General features: G+C 37.1%; 1 protein-coding gene across 14 annotated transcripts in view; it reads left to right on the top strand.

Moving 5' to 3' along the window:
• The window catches only part of TENM2 (teneurin transmembrane protein 2), a 634,310-nt gene that overhangs the window by 324,359 nt on the left and 286,196 nt on the right, over positions 1-23,755 (top strand). For 10 of the 14 annotated variants that reach the window (XM_032702525.1, XM_032702524.1, XM_032702523.1 and 7 more), the window contains one exon: positions 18,940-19,023. The exons of the other annotated variants lie outside the window; for them this stretch is intronic. In XM_032702525.1, the coding sequence (XP_032558416.1) occupies positions 18,940-19,023 (84 nt within the window). The remainder of the gene's footprint in view (positions 1-18,939; positions 19,024-23,755) is intronic. 14 annotated transcript variants of the gene reach the window in all.

Raw genomic sequence — 23,755 nt, 5'->3', positions numbered from 1 at the left:
AAAAACCCTATAAAATCTACATACCACTGTTTCTTAGGATAATCAGTTCTCAAGTTGGTAGTTCAGAAGGATGAAAATACTCTACAGCATCTTTCAGGAGTGACTTGTTAGTCCTCCTTTGGGCCAGGCATCTTTCCATTGTCTTTTCATGGTGAAGATTAAATTGCTATAAAACATATCATCTGGTACACTGTACTAAAATCCTTTCCAAGGGTGCCACATCCCTTTTAGCTAAAGAAACAAATTTGAATTGGTTCTTAATTCACTTGTAACAAATCTATGTTGACTGTTCCTTATCTCCATTTCTTATCTTCACAAAATTCATGTTTAGCAATTGGTTCCATGTCATTTGATATCAGAGTTAAGCCGATAGGTCTATTAATTTCTTTTTCCTCCCCTAACCCTCCCTTTGCAAAGGCAGATATTGCTTTGTGTTCCTTTGGGGTTCTTCGTCCTCTCTGAGTGTTCTAAGAGGATCACTAATTGGTTAGAGGTTCTTTTTTTGTTGTTTTCCCAAGTATTTTATTGAAAGCTGTAGGCTCAACTTTTGATATTCCTGATGTGAAGATATCTGTGATGCCCAAATGTTCTTTAACACAGGGATTTGAAAAGAAAAATTGTACACAAATTTCATTTTAATTGTGATACAGTGCCTTTTTGAAGATAAAAGCAAAATCTGTGTTAATGTTTCATCCCACTTTAGCACAACTTTGCTTCTTTTTTTCCCCTCCCTTACAGTTTGTGGCTCCATGTTGTGCTTTACATTTCTAATGATCAGGAATAAAAGTACAATGTATAACCTTATTCTGTTATTAACAGAATTAGCATGAAAAACCCACGAAGAAATCCTGAAAAAAATTAATGTAGATGTTGTCAAGATTGAAATGAAAAGGGTTCCTAACAATTAGAGTTCATAACACACAGCATGAATATAGCAATTGTTCTGTTATGGCAGCTGACTTGATTGGATGTATATACAATTAAACCCCTGAAAAACTAATTTTTAAACATTCTTTGCACATGTGAAATACTGTGCACAGGTGAAATCCACAGTGCTTTTGTTTGAACCTGCTAAAAAGCTCTCATATCTAGTAAAAATAATTTTAATGGAAAGAAAGAAAACCCATAATATTTTTCCTTTTTTTTTTTTTTTTAGCCAAGTGCAGAACGTGCACATTTAATCCCCCTGTGATTAAGACACTTAAACGTGCACTTACCTTGGGTGTGACTATTCCCATTCTCTGAAATGAGGCTGCTTATGCTTGAAACCTTTAGCAAGGCCATATGAAAGAACAGGTTTTGTGCATTGTTAACTAAATAGTGCTGATGACTCCATTAAAATGAACATGCATACAATATCTTTGAATTTACGTCCTTATTGCTCCCATTTTTCAAATCTGAAGTATTAAAAGGAAGGCAAAGCTATCTGCAGCCTTTAGAGCGCTGCAAAAGAAAAGAAGCCTCTCATCATAAATATCATTACTTCAATTGCATTTTTCCACCCAGCTGGGTAATTCTGAAGACACATCCTATAACTCATGCAAAGGAGAGAAGTGAAAAAGAAGAGATCACACTTGGTCTGTTGTGCCAGCCATGCAACAGTAGTTTTAAGGTTGTGTTTTATACACGTTTACTTGCTGTTTTGTAAACCTTACATTTTGTAATAAGCCTTGCATTCAGCTTCAGTGGAGTGTTGCAAGACTCAGTTACCTGCCATACTGTACCTATTATGAGCTGAAGGTTTTAATCCTTATTTATCTTTTTTTTTTTTTGTAAGGGTATTGGCACTGTATTATTTAAAAATACTCATAACAGTGCTCAGGTACTTGTGGAGTTGCAGTTAGGCTTTGAGACATTATTTTTGTGATGTACTGAATAAGCATAAATTGTCATCAGGTCTTATCAAAATAACAATATTGACCCTGTACATACTCTTTCAGAATATGTATGAGGAAAATGTAAATCACCTATACTTTGTTTCGGCAGCATGGTTAGACTTCTTTTAAAATCTGTTCACTATGGAAGTTTTGCATTAAGTTCTTAATGTTTTTTGAAGTCTTTTAGTTGCTGGTAATTATTATAGAAGTATATCAATCCATGTGTAAATTTATCAGTCCAGTCTCTATACCAGCACTCCTCTGCACTAACTTAACACAGTCTGAATATGTTGGTAATTTCCATGTGATTTCCTCTTTAATAATTCTTTTGTGTTAGTCATGTTTATAATAATTAGTGAGAGTCTTAAAGTATTAGTGGCAAGAGCAGACCCTGAGTGGATTAAGTCCATATTTTATCACATGCATTCATGCAACCCCTTAAGCCACTCTGTGGAATTCTCTGTTCTTGTCCTGTTGTTGTTTTGTCTCAACCATGCCAACAACTGTGCCTGAGACCACACTGTGAGCTCAAGGACTGAGCTGTTGAGGTCTGTAGCTGTTTGCTAAAACTCAGTAATGTTCTCCAGTGAATTGTGACTTCATATTAACCAGTTAATTATATGATGTACGTAAAAGATCTTAGCATTGGTTTGGAAATACTAGTGTCATTCTAAAAAGTTGCTTCTTAAATGTTCTTTTTAAGGAGTTCCCTCATATTTATATAGAGAATAAAGAACCTAAAGAGTAAGACTTTGGTTAGATTGGTGCTTACTTCCCTCATGCTGCTGTACTCACTGTTGGAAACCCTTTGGATCTTTCCCTTGTTTTGCATTCTGAGTTGTAGAAACATGTTCTTATTTAGGTATTCCAATATCTGGCAGCTTGTGGTTAATAGTTTTATGCCATATGTTCATCCAAAGCCTTAAACATTTTCCATAATGGTTTTGACTAGGGCATGGAAGCAGATGATCTTTGAGTCCCTTCCAACCCAGCCCATTCTAGAGCTATTTGTGTGAAAAGAGGTTCTGTCAGTTGTCAACCCTCATCTCAATTCTGTTGACAAAACATGTAGGACTGTCAGGAAACTGCAGGACAGGGAAAAGGGCTTCACTCTCTTAAAACAGGCTTGCTGCCTTATTTTTTAGTGTCAAGAGTCAGAAATTCTTACACATCTAGCAAGAATCAACTGGGTGAAAGAAAAGCACACTTTTACACTAAGATTGTGGTCCCAGATGATAACATCCTAAACAGAAAGGACCACAAGGTTGTATACAGGCCTTTGTCTTGTTATTTTTTTCATGCCTGCAACAGGTATTCAGTGGGGAACCAACTTATTGTGCCTACTGAATTTTAGAATTATGGTGTCATTTGGAAGAGCTCAAATGTCACTGTAAGGAAATAAACAGGAAGATGTACTACAGGGAAGCAATATCGGATGAAAATGGGCTGAGAGGATATAAATGTAATTAGCAAAACACATTTTCATGACTAGTAAAATTAGCACCCATTTATACATGTTATACACTTGAACCCTTGTTGACACCTGAGGCTGGGAAAATATATCTGCTAATCAAAACATGTAATTATATCCTATGAAGCTGAAGTAACGCACTGAATCCTTGCTCTTCATGGTGTTAATGATTTGTGAAACTCATTTACCCAATCACCTCAGTTTGTCCTTTCTTGCTGTATTTCTGTTCCCCGAAATAGTGAGGTCAGGGACGTGGTAAAGCAATTAAATATTAGATCTATGGAAGAGTCAACATTGCACAGATTTGTTAGATGGTATTGGTATTAGAGAAGAACACGCTCTCAGCTGTAGGGAAAAAAATCCTCTGGTTGCAAAAGAAGCAAAGTAAGAGAAATTATTAACTTTTTGGAGAACTAAAATTCCTCCAGACTGTTAATAGAGCTGGGGAGTTGATAACTTGTAATTTCCCACTGGCATGGCCTTGCTTTGCTGTCTTCAGAGTTGACGTCTACATCTGACTGAAGAAAATTGTGGTCTGATGCAAAAACATGAAGGGGGAAAAAGTAGAAATGATTGGGTTTGTAAGGGTTTGGGCCTATATAGGAGAATTAGTGAGGAAAAGTGGGATGTAAAAAATGCTTACTGAGTTGAATGATATGACAACAGATAATTTATTTTGGTTTACAGCCCAGTTCTAAAGTAGCATTGTGGGCATGTGAGAGATGAATAAACCTCATGCAGAAGAACAGTAGTAAAGTGTGTTGCTGTGAGTGAAAGGTGTGCTGCCAGGGCTGTTGGTACAGTTCTCTCACAGCTTCTGGTTTATGTGGCTGGAACAAATTAGAATTGGGAGGGGGGAAGAGGGGCAAAGGATGGTTTAGATAGTTTTTTGATGATGAAAGGTAGAACCAGAAATTAACTGATTCACAGTAACATTAAAATCATCTTTAGTTCGTGCAGTTCAAGAATATTCAGGCTTCTTAAATTATAAAGATCTTCATAGAACGGAAAAGTGTTTCTTCTGTAGGACAGATGTTCTCCATCTTGATTAAACAGCTCTGGCAGGTACATCTGAATAACCAGTCCTAAATATTCTTTTTAATCACCTTGAGTTTCTATATCTAGCTGTCTTAGATGAACCAAACAAGAAGAGTTTGTAACAACACTAGTTTACCATTCCTCACTTGCACCATTTGGACATTCAATGAGAATGTTTTCTTTCTTTTTCTGAAAGTCAAGATAATTAAAATTTAAAATGGAATAAACATAATATACATAACGTTTATTAATCATGAGGAACAGCAAAGAACAGTGTAGTATAAAAATGCATTAACTAGTACATTAACATTAACATATATATTAACAGTAACAATATGCATTAACATGTTTTGTATTAAGAGGTTTCCTAGAAAACTGGAAATGAGCAGAAAATTTACTATTTCTAGTATTTGAAGATAAATTAGTTCAATGTATCATAGTTCTGATGATACAGTTTTCCTTTTTACCCTAATTTAATGTGAAACTGTGGCAATATTTACATATTGTATTTGCTATATGCAGTATAGTTACTGTTCTGAATTTCCCCATTTGGATCCATTAATCTCATAGTTTTAAATGAAGACTCGTGGAACACCATAGATGTTCTGGAAAAATCCACAATTAAAGTCTGCAAAAATTTTAAAAAACTTGCTGTGCACACCTTGAAATAGAATTGAGGAGTCTATATAAGTCAAATAAATAGAACTGATCTGATAACATGTAATGCTGCATTGAATCTGTACATACACATAAGTAGCCTAGCACAGGATTGTTCTGTTAGTTACTGTTGGACATCCTCTGGAATTGTTGTAGGTGTTCTGTCAGTATATTCTGTTTGTGATGGGATATGGGGCAAATCCTGTGTATGAGTTGAAGCAATTACTCAGAAAGTCAGTTCTCCATTTGAAGTCATTAGGTATGATTTTCGGGTATGGATTTAAAATTTTTTTGCCCTTTATACACTGCTTACCTCAAACTAGTGATGTGTTATGGAATCTGAATACAGTGAGTGGACCGCTTGGACATTCAGAATCCAGGAACAATGCAACAGGAATTTGGTGAAAAGTAGTGCAAGTGGCTCTAGAATATGCTCAATCACAGGCCTCGAGTTCTCTTCAGAGTGAAGTGTTGCCCGGGCTGAACTACTCCTACCTTAACACAGCCAAGGGTTCTTCATGCTTAGTGACATTTGAATTTAGCATTTTCCCTTGCTGTATCAGTTTGTATTACCCAGTCATGCAGGAACGTTTGTTTTTTTTAGCAAGGTTGTTTTTTGCACTCTCTTCTGAGGATTAAAAGAGCGACATGTCCAAAGCACAGGTTTAATCCACACAATTCTGTGCCTACATTGTGCTCAGTGAAGCAACTTTACAACTAAACTGCTTGATTTTGTCTTTGAGTCACTAGAGAGGGGTAGATGCTTTTGGGTGCTTTCCAGAGGAAGACTATTCTGCCATGAGTTCACTCATTTAAGTTTCATGGACAAGACCTCCTGAACACATCTCTGGAGTGCTTATTTCTCTCCACTGACTGTAGAGAATAGAAGGTTTGGCTCCACTGTAAAGAATTTGGGCATGGTCTAAGTGACTTAACTTAGAAAAAGAAGGTCCTGCCTATATGGGGGTTTTGTAATGCATGCCAGAGATGTTGACCAGTAACAGTTCAGAAGGGTTTTGTCAGTGTCAGATGGTAAAAGCCAAGATGATCAACTTTGACATATTGTTTGTGAAAAGGCTACTTCAGCCGGGCCATTGCTCACTTGCACCTTTCAGAAGTGATGTTTTCCACTTTGCAGTTGTCCCTGCTGTGAAGCACTGTTAGAGGTGTGATTTTCCTGATGGTCTCTGTGTGCCAGAGGATATCTAGGGTCTGTCATGACTGAAAAATAGGATTTGATGTGTGGAAACTTAAATAGTTGCAAATGCTTGTGATGAAATAATACAAGCAAGTGATTCTAAAAAAGCCTTTCAGCTGGGAAGGGCTGGTTAAAATGTCAGAGTTCCCTTGGTTGCTTCATCAGGAATTGTGTGAACTGTGTCATGATACACTACTTGGTAAAATTCCTGTGTCCAGATGTGAGTTTGTGCATTTTGAAACTTCCTCTATAAAACATAATTACAAAGCTCTGTTTGCTCCCTCCTTCAGAACAGTGCTGGGTTTACAGCTCAAAGTTTCTCTGTGTTGGAACAGGGTCAGCAGCTGTTTGGGTTTTATGAGTAATAAACATAACTGAATACAGTAAAGATTTGTTTTTAAAGTCTGTTTTCTAACACATGCCTCTACTCCCAGATGATTGAATACAGCTCATAGCCACAGATGACTGGTGAAATATTTAATATCCCAGATTAATGACCACTCAGTCCCTAGGTAGCTGCATCAGAGGTGTTGTGGTGAAAGTGGTGACCACTGAGGGGTTACTGCTGGGCTGAGGCACAGTCTGTCCTCTGTTGAACTCTGACTCTAGTCACCTGTTCACTCACTTAATTTGTCTTCTCTTGCCTTTGTGTCTTCTTCTCTTATTAGGAAGATATTACATCCATTCAAACAGAAAATAATTTTTGCAGACTGGTATATCTTGGTCCAATGGTTTCCTAAAAAAAGAAAGTCTAAAAAAAAATTCTGACATGTGGAAATTTCTTTTTATTATGTTCTTATCTCTTGTCATGTTTCTACATTAGCTGGCAAAGTAGAACTTGCATGTAACGTTTTAGGCATGAAGAATGCTTGCCATCCAAATGCACTCTTGGGATCCACTGAGCAACAGGGACGTGTTCAGGATTTGTGCCCAGCACAGAAAGAAGGTAGAAGCTTGCACAGAGAGTGCCATGCCAGGAGTGCAAGGACTGGAAACACAACCTGTGTACAGGGCCAGCCCCCTAACATGCCTCATTCTAGATGGAGCCTTAGTGTTTGCATGATATTTAATCCTTAATCTGAAAGGATGTGTGAAGTGTTCAGTTTATTTGCCTTGGAGGGATAAAATGCTGTGCTGCACCTATTTACAACCTGAACATATTTCTTCAGGGCAGTCCTTTCTGATTCTTGCAGCTTTTGAGTTCTCTTTTTTTTTTTTTTTCCCTAACAGAGTTGTAACCAGTTATGTTGTGTTTTTGTTTTCTCACCTTCTTGGCTGTCTTTTCAAGTCTCTTCCTCCATGTTTTCCTGAAGGTTTTGTAGTTTGTTGCTCCATTTTATGCCAGCATGGAGTGTGCAATGAACAGGCAGAAACTACTGATGTGGTTCTTCTTTTAGCAGTTTTTCACCAGGGAAACTAGCTGTGAACATGAGGTGCAGTTTTTATATGGACATCTAAACTTGGGACTGAGATTTTTTTACATCTAAGGTCTTTTGTGCATTTGTATTTAAAAAAAAAATTTTTAGGCTTATCATATATATGGAAATAACGTTTTTATGAACTCTGAACATTATCTGCACTATTGTCACAGATACCCAAGTTTTTAATGCAGTTATGTGATACAATGAAGTGCATCATTTAATAGGTAGAAGAGATTCCTTTTAAAATAGCAAAAAACCCTTGCTCACCTATTCCAATATTTTTATGCAAACTATTTGAAGATATAGGGTATAAATGAAACTTAAATTCTCTCATTCGCTTTACGGTTCCCTTTATGTGGGACCTTAAGAACCATAACACAAAAACAGCTGCCCTAGGAGGGAATTGGGGAGTGTTGGTACATTGCAGGAGCCCTTTGTGTACTTCTGATTTCGGTTTGGTCTGTCCCAAAACCAGTCCACAGTGCTGTGAAACAACGTCAGGGCAGCGATTTCCCCGCTGCTCATTGACGTGTTTGTGTGCTGTGAGCCTGCCCCTGAGTCCTCCTGCACCCCTGCTCCTGCCTCTAGCTCTGTTTCTACCTCCTCTCGTTCTAGGGTTGGCAGTGAGATGCAGTGTTAAGGCAGTGTTCATATCCTGTTCATATCCTAATAATTTGTCTCTAAGTCTTGAGATGACTCTGACCCATTTATTGCTTTTTATATGGCATTTATGGATGATGATGGCCACTTAAAAGATGGACAGTTGAAAATTCTCAAATGTCAGCCTGTTTCAAATATAATTTAACACTTCTGAAGTTCAAGTCACTATTTGGCCTTTTTCTTGCTTCCTCTTTAATGAAGACTGAAACTTTCTTCATTCTGTTCTCTTTAAAGCAGAAGGGTTTGATGTAGATTAACACTGGATCTACTTTTCAAACACCCTCCTTCATCCCACAATAGACCATGTATAGGATCAAAAGGCACCATTTTGATAATCTAAAATATTTGGAGATAAACTGTCTGTGAACTGTGTTATGCATATGGCATTTCCATGATAATATTTGCGGAGGAGGAGAAAATCTGATTTATCCTTTTTTCCCCCAGTCGTGATTTGTCATTATAAATGAACATCCTTTTAGGTAATATAGTCAACACAGTTAATGCTAAAAGGCATCATCCCAGTTTTAGCCTTTATGAAATATCAATTATAGGGAGTAAGAGACCATGAAGTTTTTAATTGCCAGGATTTATAAGAAAATACTTCAGTGTGCATTGCTATTTCACTATGTACACAAATGACCATGAATGATGTCATCATTTTGCACGTGGGTAACAAACAGAGGGCAGATCTTTTCTAGGGAATGTTTTGGGGGGCAGTTTGGAGGTTTCTGTGTAATAGAAACCTCTTTTGCTATGGTCTTGTGCTATGGTTTAGATGGCTTTTATCTATCCACTAGAAGCTCTTTGAGGATAAATTGACAACCTGCACGGTGTCTTTGTATTCAATCACCTCTGTGTGCAGAGTGCCAGTAGTGTTTTTAGAAAAACACTTATGATAAGGGAAAAGCAGGCATAAAATGGGCTGCTGAGAATTTATTGGTACTCCTCGTTCTGTTGATCAGGAGCTTTGCCAACACAGTGACTCAACTGCCTGTTTAGTGAACAGGTAGAGCCTTTTCTAGCCAAAGTATTTCTCCTCCTCAGAGATAAAAATAAGAGTTGGTGACTTAAGGGTAGAATGAACAGGAGCTGAGACAGCTTGTCACTGCTGAATCTTGTCCTGACAGCTGCCTTAGCAGAATGCATTTGATAAACTGTGATTGACAAAATACTTGAAAACTGCAGCTTAAAACTGAATTTCTGGAGCATGTGAGAGCAGACAGGATAAAGTAAGTATAGTCTTATGAGCACACTGAGCTGTCATCACGCACATAACTCTCTTTAAATTTGAAAAATAGAAAGCTGTAGGGGTACCTAGACTGTCCTGATATAATTATCAAGATCATTACTGTAATTGAGGCTTTATTTGAAGCTAGGTCATTATGCAATATTTTGTGCTTGTTTATTACAGAGAAATCTAATGTTGTAACTTAATTCAGTAGTAGAGAAGGGGCAAAACAAACAAACAAACAAATTCATCTACGGATTGCTCTGAACTTTTGGAGTCCATACATAAATTTTGAGGGGTTTTGGTCCATTTTGATACTAGAGAAAGAATTGACAACAGTGGACTGCTTTCCCTGACCTTACATTTCTGGTCTGAGAATAATTAGATTCCACTTACTGCAAATTAAGCTCATTTATTCTCCAAAAAGAAAACCCTTCTAATGAGTCTTCTGCACGATTGGAGGCACTCAGAGGGCTCTTTCCTTAGGTGGGTTGTCTTTTCTATTTCAAACCAATATAATCCGCTTAATTGTTTACATAAAATGTTGTATATCATTCCACAAAATTCTGGGAATTAATTACATCGCTCCTATGTAAATACTGGGATGATTTTCAAAGCACTTCTTTATAAATTCAGTTGCAAAAGGAAGTTATGGGGGTGGCATTGACTGCAGAGTGCTGTGGCAGTGAGCAGAGCACAGTGGTCTGTGTTGATTGCAGCCATTAGACTACACTGCCAGTTGATGCATGTGTTGGTGTTTGTTCTATTTTTACATTTGCATTTAAATTCCTGTGAAGGAAAGATAAGATAGAGGTAAACAAATGATGCTTATTTGCTCTTGAGTTGAGCTCCTACCTGACACCTGACTTGGAGAGAGAGGGAACATTTGGGAAAAATGCCTATGTATTCTTTGGAAAGCATCATATGTCCATTGATTCTCTAGCACACTTCAAAAGGACACATCCCTCAGGTTTTAATGAAAACATAAATCAACCAGGAATAACTAAAAATACACTTAAAATGAACAGGAAACCGGGTCAATCACTGCATGACTCGGTATGTGCAGCTTAGATAGAATATATTGCAATGTTTGTCATATCCTTCTGGTACATGTAGAAAGTAGTTATGTTGATTTGCTCCAAACCATTATCCCTTTTGAGTCAGTGTGTGTAATGCTGTCTGTGACTGTGCCCAGCCCAGCCCTGGGAGGTGTTTGTGTGTGTCTGTGCTGTCCAGGCAATTCTTCTGTCTCATCTGTGACCTGCTTGCTTTGTGCAGATCCTTATGGCTCAATTCCATCAGGGAACAGATGACTGTAGTTGTTATAAACTTGCCGTGATGTGTGAGGTAAACATGTGTTGTTACATCACAGAGCTGAATTTATCTGGGCGTTTTTGAGTGTGTTACAGCCTCCTGCTGTGCTTTGTTGTTCTGTTCATGGGACAAACTTAATCTTGGTGTTTTGTTTTTTTTTTTTAAATGAGCTGGAAAAACAGAAACATACTGAAGTGAGTGTTTTCTGTATGCCAGTGTAGTGAATACAAAGGGACTAAAAATTTCCTGAAGAATCTCAGGATGTGAATGGGTGGGAAAGAAAACAGCAGGTCATGTTGAGGAAACATGATGGGCTCTGGATTATCTATTACTGTTCAGGAAAGTTATGTTAGTGCAACAGTGGGCAGTCCTGTGAAAGGCTATCCATTGGATATTACAATAATGCAAACAACTCTTCTCTTACAACAAAAGGAACCAGTAGAAAGTTTATTTAAAGAAAAAAAACCAGAAAATATTGTCAGTGCCACTGTATAAATGTGTGGAAATTCCATACATTTACCAATGTGTTGAATTCTCATTCTTTCAAAGAGTGATATAACAGAACTGCAAAAGGTAAGAGCCAGTGAGATGGGTTACCCAAGGATGGCATAGTTTCCTTGTGAAGAATTAATTTAGTAGTTTAGTATTCTGTGGTATAAAACAACCAGTAAGATGATTGGAGTCTCCAGTTGTGAATGACATAAAGAATGTGAATAAGGAACGATTGTTCACTGCTTTTTTACCTGTGTGGGAACTATCCAACATCAAACTAGCAAATGGCAGATCCAGAATGAGCAAAATCTACTTCAGAAGCATTCAGCATAGCTGTTGGACTGCTTGTCTCTGGAAATACTAACAATTGGCACTGGTTCAGAGCCAGACTTGAGAAACTGAGGGAAGAAATATCCAACCAGAGCCATGGAATAAAACTTTCAGAAAATCTGAGAGACAAGCTCGTGGAGTTAAAGAGGATATTCTCAAGTATTACCTTCATATATTCTAGTATTAGACTTTTCCCTAGGCTGGAGAAGTGATAAAATATCCTTGATGTGACTTGCTACTGGTTGTATTTACCTTCTTTATCAAAAAGTACTGAGAATAGTTTTGTTTCAAAGCTATAGGTGATTTCATTTTACAGGCTGAACAGATAGTTGATAAAATTTGAGATTGAAATCTTGTCCTTCCTATCTTTTCTCCCCAATAAAAACCACAGTGAAGCAGTAAGGTTGTCTGCTTGTCTTCTTGTGAATTGTGTGTCAGTTCTTAGTTCTTCAAAATTGTTTACAGGCACAGGTGACAAATTAGTTTTACCAACTAAATTACTTGAAAAGTGTAATTTGATTTTTTTTTTTTCCCCCCACTAATGGAACTTGATGTAGAAAGACAAGAGAGATCAGTAAGGAAAAGTGGGTCTAAAGCTGGTTGATGCTCATCAATTAATTAACTTGCCATAACAATTTGAAAGCAAACAATAATTCTTAACAGCAAAGAACATAACTGTATAATGAGGAAGACAGATGCTGAAGTTATTACTTCAAGAGCTTCTTTGTTTTGTTTTGTGAGGCATTACTATTGCTAGAACACTGATCTCAATCACTTCCTTTGTATTTTTAGGGACTTGCTTGATTTTTAAATGAGCTGCAGTGTTAGAGGCAGACAGGATGTTGTAGCCCCTGTGGAACATTCAGGTTGTTGGAAAAAACCCCACCCAATATGTCACTAACATGGGAGCACTTTGGTCTTTCTTACCTTTTTTGTCCACATGCCTTTTTATACTGTTTTTTGGACAGAATAAATAATTTTTTGGTGGTCTGCTTTTTTTGTTGGTTTGTTTTGGAGGAGGGGCAGGGTGACACAACACCCAACATGTGATTATTATGATTTAGTGCCATTAGAACTGCGGGCTTGAAGTGGAAAACCTTCTTTCCTTTGTTTTATGAATCCCTTTCAAGCTGTCACAGTGCTCCATTCTGCTGACATTAGCTGATAAATTAAAACAAGGAGAATCTTATCAAGAGCAGTTAATTTGAGTTTATCCCCTTGTTTTACAAAAGAAGCAGGAAATTAGTATGGGCAGATAACTTTTTCTGGTTGACTTATCCTTTCTTTATACTTTCACACTGAAAAATATTTATCCCACAGTAAGGAGACAAATTCTTCTTAAGGAATTACTTTTAGAATTTAAAATCTTTTTGGCCTTCTCTACAAAGTTTTTATTTATGCAGTTTTGTGGGCTGCCAGAAGTGATGAGAAACAGCAGTGGGTGCTTTAATTGAAGTGTTGATTGGTGGTAGTACAATGCATGTAATCTTCTCTATATTTTAGACTTTGTACCTGACCACTTTTGTTGTAAAGCTTGATTAATCTGAATTTTGTCACCATGTTTGCGTAATGATACCAGGTTTGGAGATTTATTTTATTTTTTTAAATACCTAGATTTGAAAAATCACTTTGTAAAAGGGTTACTGGTCTTTTCAGGTGTCAAGGTTTTGATCTAAAACGTAGTCATTGGTCAGAGCCTGACCTAAGTGTTACTTGTGAGAAAGACTTGCATGGAAAAGGTATTAAAGGGAGAAACCAACTGTAGAGAACCTTTAGTTTCTACTTGAGACTGAAGTTTTTCTTAATTTTTAGTAAATTATTCCCATGAGAATTGTGACTTAGGATTTTATAAATTATGAAGATATGACTTGTGGCTGAGTCATTGGTCTGTGTGGGGATACTAAACCATTCCTAACAGCGTGAAGTAATAGTTGTTACATTGACCCTTATTTCAAAAGGCAAAGCAAAACCAAACCAGAAAGGAACAGCACGAGGAAGAACAAAAAATGTTGCTAAGTTTCAGTTGGAGTTTTTTTTCTTTTTATGTGAGTCAATGACCATGTTGAATTAGGAGGCAATTTTGAATATTTGAGATGTTAGGGCTTGGCTGTTCAGGGGTATTTGAGAAGAGTCATCCAAATTCCCAGTGATGTAGTGGCATGATCTTGAAGTGATTATTGTGAGGTTGATTGACACTCCTATGTAGACATAATCATTTGGACTTAATAGGGCCTATATTTAATTCTTTGTGGAAATAAGAATAGTAAAAACCATTTCATTTGACTTATAGAAATCCACTTGAAATTTAGTTTCAGTTCACTTGGAGTTCTTAAATGTAGCAGACTTGTGCACAAAGAAGCAGACACATCTATGCACTCTGCTAAGTGCTGGCCTGAATTATGGATGTCCCTGAGATTCTTATGGTACAAGTACATCCTAATGCTTTTACTAGTCCATAGGAAATGAAAACACAAAATATACATATTTATCATTTTGAGTCCTGTGCTGTTGCCTCTGATGTAGCTAATTGCTTACTTTATGCTGTATAAAAGGCATGGATAGTGCACTTGGAAAATCCAGCTCCAGATCTGTTGCTGGTCATGTTTGGTAATATTTAGGAAGTCTTAAATTGAGGAGAAAATTCTTCAGAATCCCATTTTTTGTAACTTTGGTAGGCTGAGGAGAGGGAAAATGATGTAATTACCATTGAGTTCACTAAACTATAAGACTCTTTTAGATGTAGTTGAACTGTATTAGAGCATTGTTATTTTGTAGTGTTTGTGATTCTTGCATGAATATTTGGTGTTAAGATATTTTGTGGAAGTATACACTTAAATACGTCTTGTGGGTGTTCTTGTACTGGAGAATAATTCTGCTTGAGAGCTGCCACTATACTATGCAGGTAAAGCTTTTTAAGTTTAATTGACTTGTTGAATGTGCTTCAGAGGAGAGAAAAATGAACACAACTCTTGTAAAAGATCAAACAAAACATTTGATACAAAATGTGCAATAGAACATAATAGAGTAATAGAGCAGAAAGTAATTCTGACAAGACAATACAGGAAAAGTTGTGTGGCCTTTGTGTTGCAGAACAGTTTGTTGTATTCCCATACTTTTGTGCATAACTTTTGTGTTACTAACTTTTTTTAAAAAAGTTTTTCACAATCATAGTTTACCTCTGGAAATGATGTGTGTAGAGGTTAAGAGGTACCACATTTTTAGATCTGTCCACTTGGCTTGGTCTGAAGTATTATGGTAGAATATGATGGAAAACCACAACAACAAAAAAGGTTATTTGAGGATAAAGTGAAGCATTGACCTGCCTGGTACTGAGTGTTCTGTCAGTTGTTATGGGTTTTGTCCTATTCATTAGAAAATATAATGATCATCAATAAATGGTGAGTGAATAACAATGAAAATATACTGAGGTACTAACAGAGGAGCAGCTTCTACTCACAGAAAGGGTTCAGGAGAGAGGAAATCAGGCAGTTGGGACAAGGCTCAGCCACGTAGCTCTGATGGGAATGGAACAAGTGTTTGTTACTGGATGTTTTTGTGCAAATATTGGGAGGGAGAGGAAGCAGCTTGAGAAATTCAGAGGATTTATTTGTAAGACTTTTTTTCAATGCTTCTGAAGTGCTACTTTCTAAAATAAACCATCTTTGTATTGTTTACTACCAGTAAAATTGGGTTATGCCACTTTGATAAATAGAAGAGGGGGAAATGAGAACAGAGCTTAGGAGGATATTTAGGCTCTGGTCGTATTTAAATTCCCACAGTTATTTTCTAGATGGATGTTGACAGAGAGGCATAAGAATTATGGGTGGAGGAAGCAAGTCTTATAAAATGCAAGGAAGTTTTCATATGTACAAAAAACCCCTCCCAGACAAACCAACCATCAGCAATGTGATATCACCTTAAAGGGTGGAGCACATGTTATATGATTGGTAGCCAAGCTTTTAGTGATGCCTGCTGGGAAATGATGCTAAACAGTGAAATGCCAGAATACCTGTGAACTAATAAGGTGGAAAATTCCTAGTACATGTTTGGAAGCATCCGTTCAGACAGCACTGTGAAGGGAAAAATTCCAAAGGAAGAAAACTGGGGATGGGGGAAGAGAGGCAGAAGAAATGGGGCTGATGCTGGTTCCTGAGTAGGTGCCAGGTGTGAGTAGTTCCTAGGCTGGCTTAAAAGATGAACCATGAGTTAAGAAAATGAGTTTGTTGAACAATGCAAAAGGCAAGCAGTTAGTCCCAACCTCGTGTGCTTCACAGGACACTGGGTCAGGAATTGCAGTAGCTGTTTTCTCAGTTTTCAAATGTGTCGCTGGTATTTGTACTGCTATTTAAAATTACCTGTATCAGCACTGATTTTTTTAACTTAAACTGGGGCTTGAGACAGCAAGCTGAGAACTGCTACTCCTTCATCTTTGAAAGCCAAGTACAGAAAGCAGGTTTCTTTCTCCCTGCCAGTGACTGTGGGAGCAAAAGGATCTGTGGGCACTGGGGGGTTGTGTTTTAGGGGAATGTATAGGAGGAGACAGGAAATCCACACAGGTTTTACCTTTTCCAGGTATAACTGTGGTGTCTGACGGGGACTAAAATTAACTTAAAGATCTAAAGATTTACTTACATAAGATTTTTTTTCCTAATTTTTGGCAAGGCCAAAGATTGTAGGTCATAGTCTGTTCTTTCCTCCCTGATAATTGAAAATTCCATTACTATCCCTTTGAGATATTTTTTTATAAAAGACTGCACTAAATCTGAATAAAAGCCTAATAACTAGATTAGTTAGAACAATAGTCCTCATGAGGATGGTTGATTCCAAGTGTAGCTGCTAGAGATAACCCTGAATGCAATTAGGTTTAACTCCCTGCGAGTGTGAAAGGAAGGGAACACCCACGGAGACTTCCCTTCAGGTGACACTATTTTAAAGTGTCTCAACATTTAAATATTCTTTCCTTTGGGCATTGGTAACAAACTTTTTTTAAATTGTTGGAGAAACAGAGCCTGTAAATTTATGTTTTAACCCTTGGTTTTAGGAGTTTCACATAAAGAAGGGATGGCTCAGCTTGCTTGTGTGAGCAGTTTGTTGTCCTCCTCTGTATCCTCAGTAAGGGTCAAATATCCCAAGGTGGCCATAGGCAGGTGAAAGAGAAAATAGCAGATGAAGTAACATACACAAGCTTAAAGGGTAATGTGATAAAATGTCAATAGATGAGCCGTTGATGGATTAATTCTGGTTTTCCTCTTGAAAGAGAAATGAAAGCAAAACTTGTATTAAAACAAAAAGACAATAAAGATTTCAAAGCTTTGCATGTTATAGGATGTGATATGACAGAAACTGTAAAATTGCAGACTACTAAAGTGGTTTGATTTAATTCTACCACAGAAGAATTGTACTTTATTTAAGAATTTGGTCCCCTTTTCACATAAAAAAAAAAAGGGGGGGGGAAAAGCTTAGTGAAACAATTCCATGAGCTCCCTTTTGATATATGCCTGCCTATGCATGTGTTTACTTGAAATTAATTATTTTTAAAATATAAAAATAATATCAACTTGCTGGTAATACCAAAACAAAGAAAGGAGCAATATTTTTTTTGTCTGTCAGTTTTATACTGATAGTCATTGTGCTCTGCCCTTTACATATCTTCATCTGCCTATTGTTCTTTAAATTGTCTTTCTTGATAAGAGTGGAGCATGAGAGAACTTCGCTATCTTGATAAGTGAAATGTTGCTGAAAATCTCATTTTCCTTCCTTGCTTTTAAATCAAAAGCCTGTATCATCAAAAGTATTTAGTCATACCACTTAAAAATTGAATGTCTCGTGTGGCAAGGAGACATATAACTGGTTTGTAAACCCTGTCTGGTTTTAATTGTTTGTAGCTTGTCCCTTGAAATTCCTTTTTTCCCCCCAAAGTTAGGGATGTAAGACTCAGAAGTTGTCATTCTTTCACATTGTTTTAGTTGTAGCAATATATTTGTGCTCCTAAAAGCTCATGTGTTGTCTTATATCTTTAGCATACAAAGTGGTTTATTTTCTATTGTTTTGGTCAGCTCTTTTTATATCTGTAAGTGTCAATGTGTTGCCTTTTTTTCTTTGCATGTAATAAATGACTGGGGTGTACAGAACACATTTTCACTGTTGATTTGTTTGGGCCTTGGGTGCAAGATTAAATTATTATTTTATAAAAACTATGAAAGATTTGAAACTGAGATGTACAAAGTAAAATTCTTTCTCAGTGAAGACTTAGTGAACAACAAGTATTGGAGTGATTGTACATTAATTATTAGGCTTCTTGTCTTGATGTTTTGTGCAAGGAAAATCATGTAAATAAATAAAAATGGGGTTTATGTTTCCTGTTTACTACATCTGAAAACTCTCCGGATGGTATTTTGAAATTCAATAATAAATTTCAATTGATTTTGTGCTTTTCAAACGTGAGAGGGCTCCCTGATTACTTCATGTTTTCAAAATCCAGGATTGCTTGAGTTAGTTGGTTTTAGTCAAAGAGAGAGATGATTCAAAACTAAAGCATGGGTTTGTGTTTTGGGGGTTTTTTTGTATGTATTAAAGTCTCTCTTCCTAAAACTGGAAAGTTTTTATGAGTCACAAAAAGGAATTCTTCTTACAACAGTGGAGTTTCCCTGGTTCCTGTCTAGCTGAGATGCAGCAGAATGAGCCTGATTATGTTGTTAGTCAATGTAAAAGTCATCATGCTGCTGCAATAACCATTTAAGAAGTGATTTATTACGTCTGAAAGTGTCCATTTTCCAAATGTATTTTAAAAGTTTGGTTTTAGATAACAAAAAATATTTTTTACACTGATATAATGTTACATAGTTGGCTCTAGGAGTAAAGGATAGTACACTGAAAGTAAGTTAGGACGGTGTAGCATGTATGGAAAAATCTCCTGGCCTTCAGGTTAAATTCTAATACATATTACACAGATTTTTAGGCACTCAATCCTTTTTGTGGTTAATGATGCCCACAGTGGGTATATGGACCTCCTGCAAAGCAAAATTGCACCAAACTACTGCTACTCAATATGCCTTTTTATATGTCATTGATACCAAGATAAAAGAGTTCTCAATCTCTAGATAACAATGAGAAATGTATTTTTGTGTTACTGAGGAATGCATTGGGTGGGAGGAGGTGAAACATTTTATTGGCTGTATTGCACCAAAGGTGAATGGAATGGAAGAAAAGGAGGAGAGCCATCTCTAAAATGTTATTTGTTTTATTTCATTTAGATTTTCACACACACCTTTCTGAGAAATTGAAAGACAGACAGACAAGCTGGCAGCAGCTGGCTGAGACAAAGAACTCTCTAATACGTAAGGTTTTTATTTTGCTTAAACTCTATTCCTTGTAAACTTAGAACCTAGTTTAGAACTTGTGTGTCGTGCAGTGATTAATCTCATTCTGTTTATGTTCTGCCTATTATGTGTTGTGGGATTTCTTTCTTTGTTTGTTGTTTCCCTCTGGGTATTTTATAAACCTGATCTCTCTTTACTCCTTATTTCTATTTCACTGTTGACTGTTACCTTCCTGGTTTGATTGAACTCATTAGGGGTGGGTTTTTTGCTGGGAGTCTTCACTGAAGAAGCTGTTTTCCCTGAGCTGATGTTGCTTCATGTCATTGCATGGAGAGAAGGAGAGCTAAGACATGTAAGAGATGCTGGATATGGGTACACACAGGCATAATTTAAAAACAATATGGCACCTGTATCCAGCAGTATTTTCACAAAGACAGTTTAGGTATGTGGTATTCCATTGATAAATGCTTGCATGTAATATGTGTTTCTTCAGAGATTCTTAAATCTGACTTTGGAATGAAAAATGTAGTGATAACTCTGTTCATCTCCAGTCTCACTTTGAATTTTTTTGATCTAAGAGTTTCAGGTTCAGACCATCACACTCGATGTGTCACTGAAGTTTTGTGTCTTAGGGGCTGTGCAAAACAATCAGGAAGTTGTGTTGGTGGTTTTGGCTTTATAGGGAATCACCTCATTGATAGACAGGGTTTTTTTAAGTGCCACTACTCCCCACACACATGCATACCTTTTGTTTCCCTGAGAGCAAAACCCCTTTGGAAAAAAGCCTGCAGAAGGAAAAATTGCCGAGCTGTAGTAATATAGATCTAAAGACATCTTAAGGGACTTTTGTACAAAGATGATTCAGTGACATCTTAATCTTGACATTTCTTGAATTCAAAAATGGTTTTCATTCATTGGATATGTGCACTTACACTAACTATAGTATCATCATGTGCCCTTACTAAATTAGCAAGGGCCATTTTTAAGAAGTCTTTTGTCCTCAACACTGTAATTTTTACCTTGCATTTGACTGCCTAATGAGATGAAAGATGTATTTTGTTATTTCATTCTTTTCTTCCATTGCACCTGTGACCTAGCACATAATTGAAAGATACCTTTCCATTTGGGTTTTTCATTTCAGCACGTAAGTAAATGCTTTGCAAAACCAGGGCCCTAACCAGGATTAATGTTGTGCTTGCTTGATATTTACATGAGACCTAAACTAAGGTTTTCTCATTGCCCCCAGCTTTATTTTCTAATAAAATAGTTGCTTGACTGTTGGCAAAGTAGTGAATAGCATTATTCTTCGAATCTCACTGTCTGAACAAATACTGGGACAGTTTCTTAAGTGAAATTCTGGAAAGTACTGAACATCTGTGACCGTGCTATAGTTAATGCAGCCCACAAGTGCTCAGCGTGTTTTCAGTCTGGAGATAAGGACTGTGTGTTGTCTTTCCTTTGCTTCTTAGAGGAGTGGGAGCCAGAGCATTTGGCAGAGCAATTAAATTTCCATAATGCTGATGTATAATGCTAAAAACCGCCCAAGGTGGTATGTAGGTGGTTGGTAATAAAGATGAAATTAATAAGGAGTGGAAATGATTTTGTACATATCTCTGCATTTCTGAAGCATCGTGGTTATTGGTGTTGCAGCAGGGATTTTGGCACAGGTGAAATGAGTGGGTTACATTCTCTAGGCTGTACTAAATCTCAAAGAAGAATACTTGAGAGCATTTTCCAGGAGCACAGGAAGGTTTTGCCTAACAAATTGCATCCAAGTGAACAATATCTTCTCTGACTTGAAGCTTTGAAGCTTTCCATCAAATATTATTTCTCTTTGGTTTAGTTATTTTCCCTGACAACCTGATACCCTTCCCAATTCAAACAAATTTGACTGATATATTGCTTCTAGCTTTTGGTACTGTGCTTGTTCAGAGCTCTAGAAATTAAGAAGAGTGAGGAAAATGCATTAATAACTATACCTCAACTGAATGATATTAGTAGTATTAATTCCTGCCTCTGGCTTAACAGTAAACATGCATTAAAGAAAATAATTTGAGACAAGCAACAGAAAAGCTTGCTGCTAGTCATCTGCATGCTCTAAGTGTGGTTAGAAAGGTGCAGTGAGATTACAGATCCAGGTTCTGAGTGTGCTGACTGGCATTGTTATCAGCCAAATCTATTATGTTAATAATGCAGGGGAACTGACCAAAAGCAAGCTTTCTCTCTGCTCCTTTTAAACAGTGCCATAGCATTTTTTTACATCAATCTGCTTGCTGCCAAACCCAGACAGATGGCACTAACCTTGGTTTAAAGCCTCATCTGGCTGAGAATGCATCCAAATAGTGTTGCAAATCTTTCCCTGTGCGTGTTGTGTCAACAGAAGAGGACTCTCTGTGTCACCAGGGGTAGAGCCCTCAGACTTTGCATTTAAAAGGCACCCAGTTATCCTGGGTGCTCCTCTAGAGGATGGGTTGCTTTGCTGTGTTCTAATGAAATGTTTGATTTCGTGTTCTGCTCAGCTCTTGCCTTGCTAAAGGAGGAAGATGCCACTGGTGCAGACCAAGAGGTTGTGGAAAAAAGGAGGTTTAGTGCTGAACATAGATATTAGAATGGTCAGTGCTTCAGAAATACAGGTAGAGGGATTGTTGTCACATCCGTGTTCAGATACGTGAAGGAAAAAAGAATAGAAGTGTCCTACAGAAAAAATATCTCCCCTACCTACTATTTGGAGTAGCCCTGAATCTCACCTTCTCTGAATAATACTTTTCTGGGAGAAGAACTCCTAGTAGATTAAAAAAATACAACAAACAAAACAAAAAAAAAAAACAACTCAAAATACCTTGGATCTGTCTCCCACTAAGCATTCAGAATGAAAAACAAAATCAAACAAACAAAAGAACAAGACCACCCTTGGTTTCTTTTTTGAGCTGTAAAATAATGTAACAAAAGTTCAGAGATTTATTGAAATCATTAATGCTTTTAAAGCGTTCAGGTGGTATAATGTTGAGTAATACATAAAAGAAAAAGCAATGTAATGGTGTACTGCTTGGAATATGATTTGAATAGGACAATGAGAGACCTGTTCTTCTTATTAAATGACAAGGGAAAAGGGTCAGTTCCTGGTACAGTGGGTGCAAGTCAACCTGGATGTTAAATGCAATAGAAGACTTGACAGGGAAGGCAAAAGAACTCAGTCAGGTAATTAAAATATATTGCAGTGCACTAACAGTGGTTGTCCAGGCAGCCTTGTTCTGCCATTTCCTATCCCTTGGGTCACTTTGCAGTGTGCTTTAAGAGTCTTCGCTGTTTGTCTCAGCAGGATGATCTCGAGTAAATTGGGATTATACGAGTCCAGGCATTGTAGTGGAGTCCATAGTCTCTGAATTCATGTATAGTGCTGTCAATACCAGAAATAATTGAGTGACTCTGGTTGTCAAGCTGTGTATTTGCTATGTTGTTGCAGCAAGCATACAAGTATCTCACAGATTTGTGAGAGTAAGGTCTTAAAGTAATTTTGGGACGTTATCTATCGAACTGGAATTTGATGAAGAGAGGAATAAAGCCTTTTCGGGGGGAAGAAAATTAATTGGACTTTATCCTGTGCCTGTGACATGCAGAGACAAAACACAACTGGCTGTGTGGGGAGCTGATTTAGGAGGAGGATCTCTCTATGGTGTATCTGAAATTATCAGTGAGCGCAGTAGACTGATGTGCAGTGGCCTTCACATATAAACAAGTTCTTTTACTTTGTTGAAAATTGCTTTTAACTAGTGTGTATTGATACTGTGGAAAGCATTCATAATAATTCTCTTTAAATCACAGTGGTGAGTAATTCAGTTCACTTTACTGCTTTCATTGGGGATTTACCTTACTGAGGATTAGATGAGTTTGCATTTCTGGGATGTTTTTTAGGTTCACATTCTAATGGAAATTCTTTCAAAACTACATGAGCAAAACCTGGGGTTATCATGGGATTTTAGCAGGGATTTCTTTAAGTAGCCAAGTTCAGGGTTTGCAATTGCTCTTTGTTCATGCTGTTTTGTTAAGAGACAATCAACCAGAGAACACAAACCACAAAGCCAAAAGTGTGTGATCAAATGAAATAATGAGAACCCAGGAAATTCTGAGGGAGAAGTAAAACTCTCTTGCATATTGGTTCCTGTTAAAAAAGAAGCTGACAGTTCTGCCAGGTGCCTCTACTAGGAGCCATGTCACAGAATTTGTCTTAACACCACCAGTGTTTGAAACAAAGCATTTGGAATTTGCTTACAAAATAAAACAAGGTTGTGTGATGAAAGACTGAGCTGCTGGAGAAGTACTCGATCATCTCAGATTTGTACAAACCCATCTCCTGTCTAATGCACCGTGTCCTAAAAACTGGAAGCCGTGAGAACAAGAATTGTTATTTTAAGGAATTTTGTGACAGCTTACAAAAAAAATAGTTTTTTCACTTTTTCTATGAAGCTTCTACCTTAAAGATACTGATGAAATAGGTGGCAATTTTTAACACAAGCGGTGATAAAATAAACACCATCTGCTAGTGTTGACTTATTCCATAGTCTTCTCATGCTGGATGATTTTATTTCACTTTTTTTCAGAAATAGTTAATGACACATCTGCTGTGTGGTGGAGGTACGTGTTCAGTGATTAAATGTGGACAAAAGATTAGGGAAAACAATAACAAACCTTTTGCAGGAAATGGAAGAAAATATTCAAGGAACTTAAAATATGTATATCTCTCTGTTGATGC

This window comes from Chiroxiphia lanceolata, chromosome 15, assembly GCF_009829145.1.
Source record: "Chiroxiphia lanceolata isolate bChiLan1 chromosome 15, bChiLan1.pri, whole genome shotgun sequence".
Lineage (NCBI taxonomy): Eukaryota > Metazoa > Chordata > Aves > Passeriformes > Pipridae > Chiroxiphia > Chiroxiphia lanceolata.
Note: the sequence above shows the minus strand (reverse complement) of the source record. Positions and strands in the feature narration are given on the sequence as shown.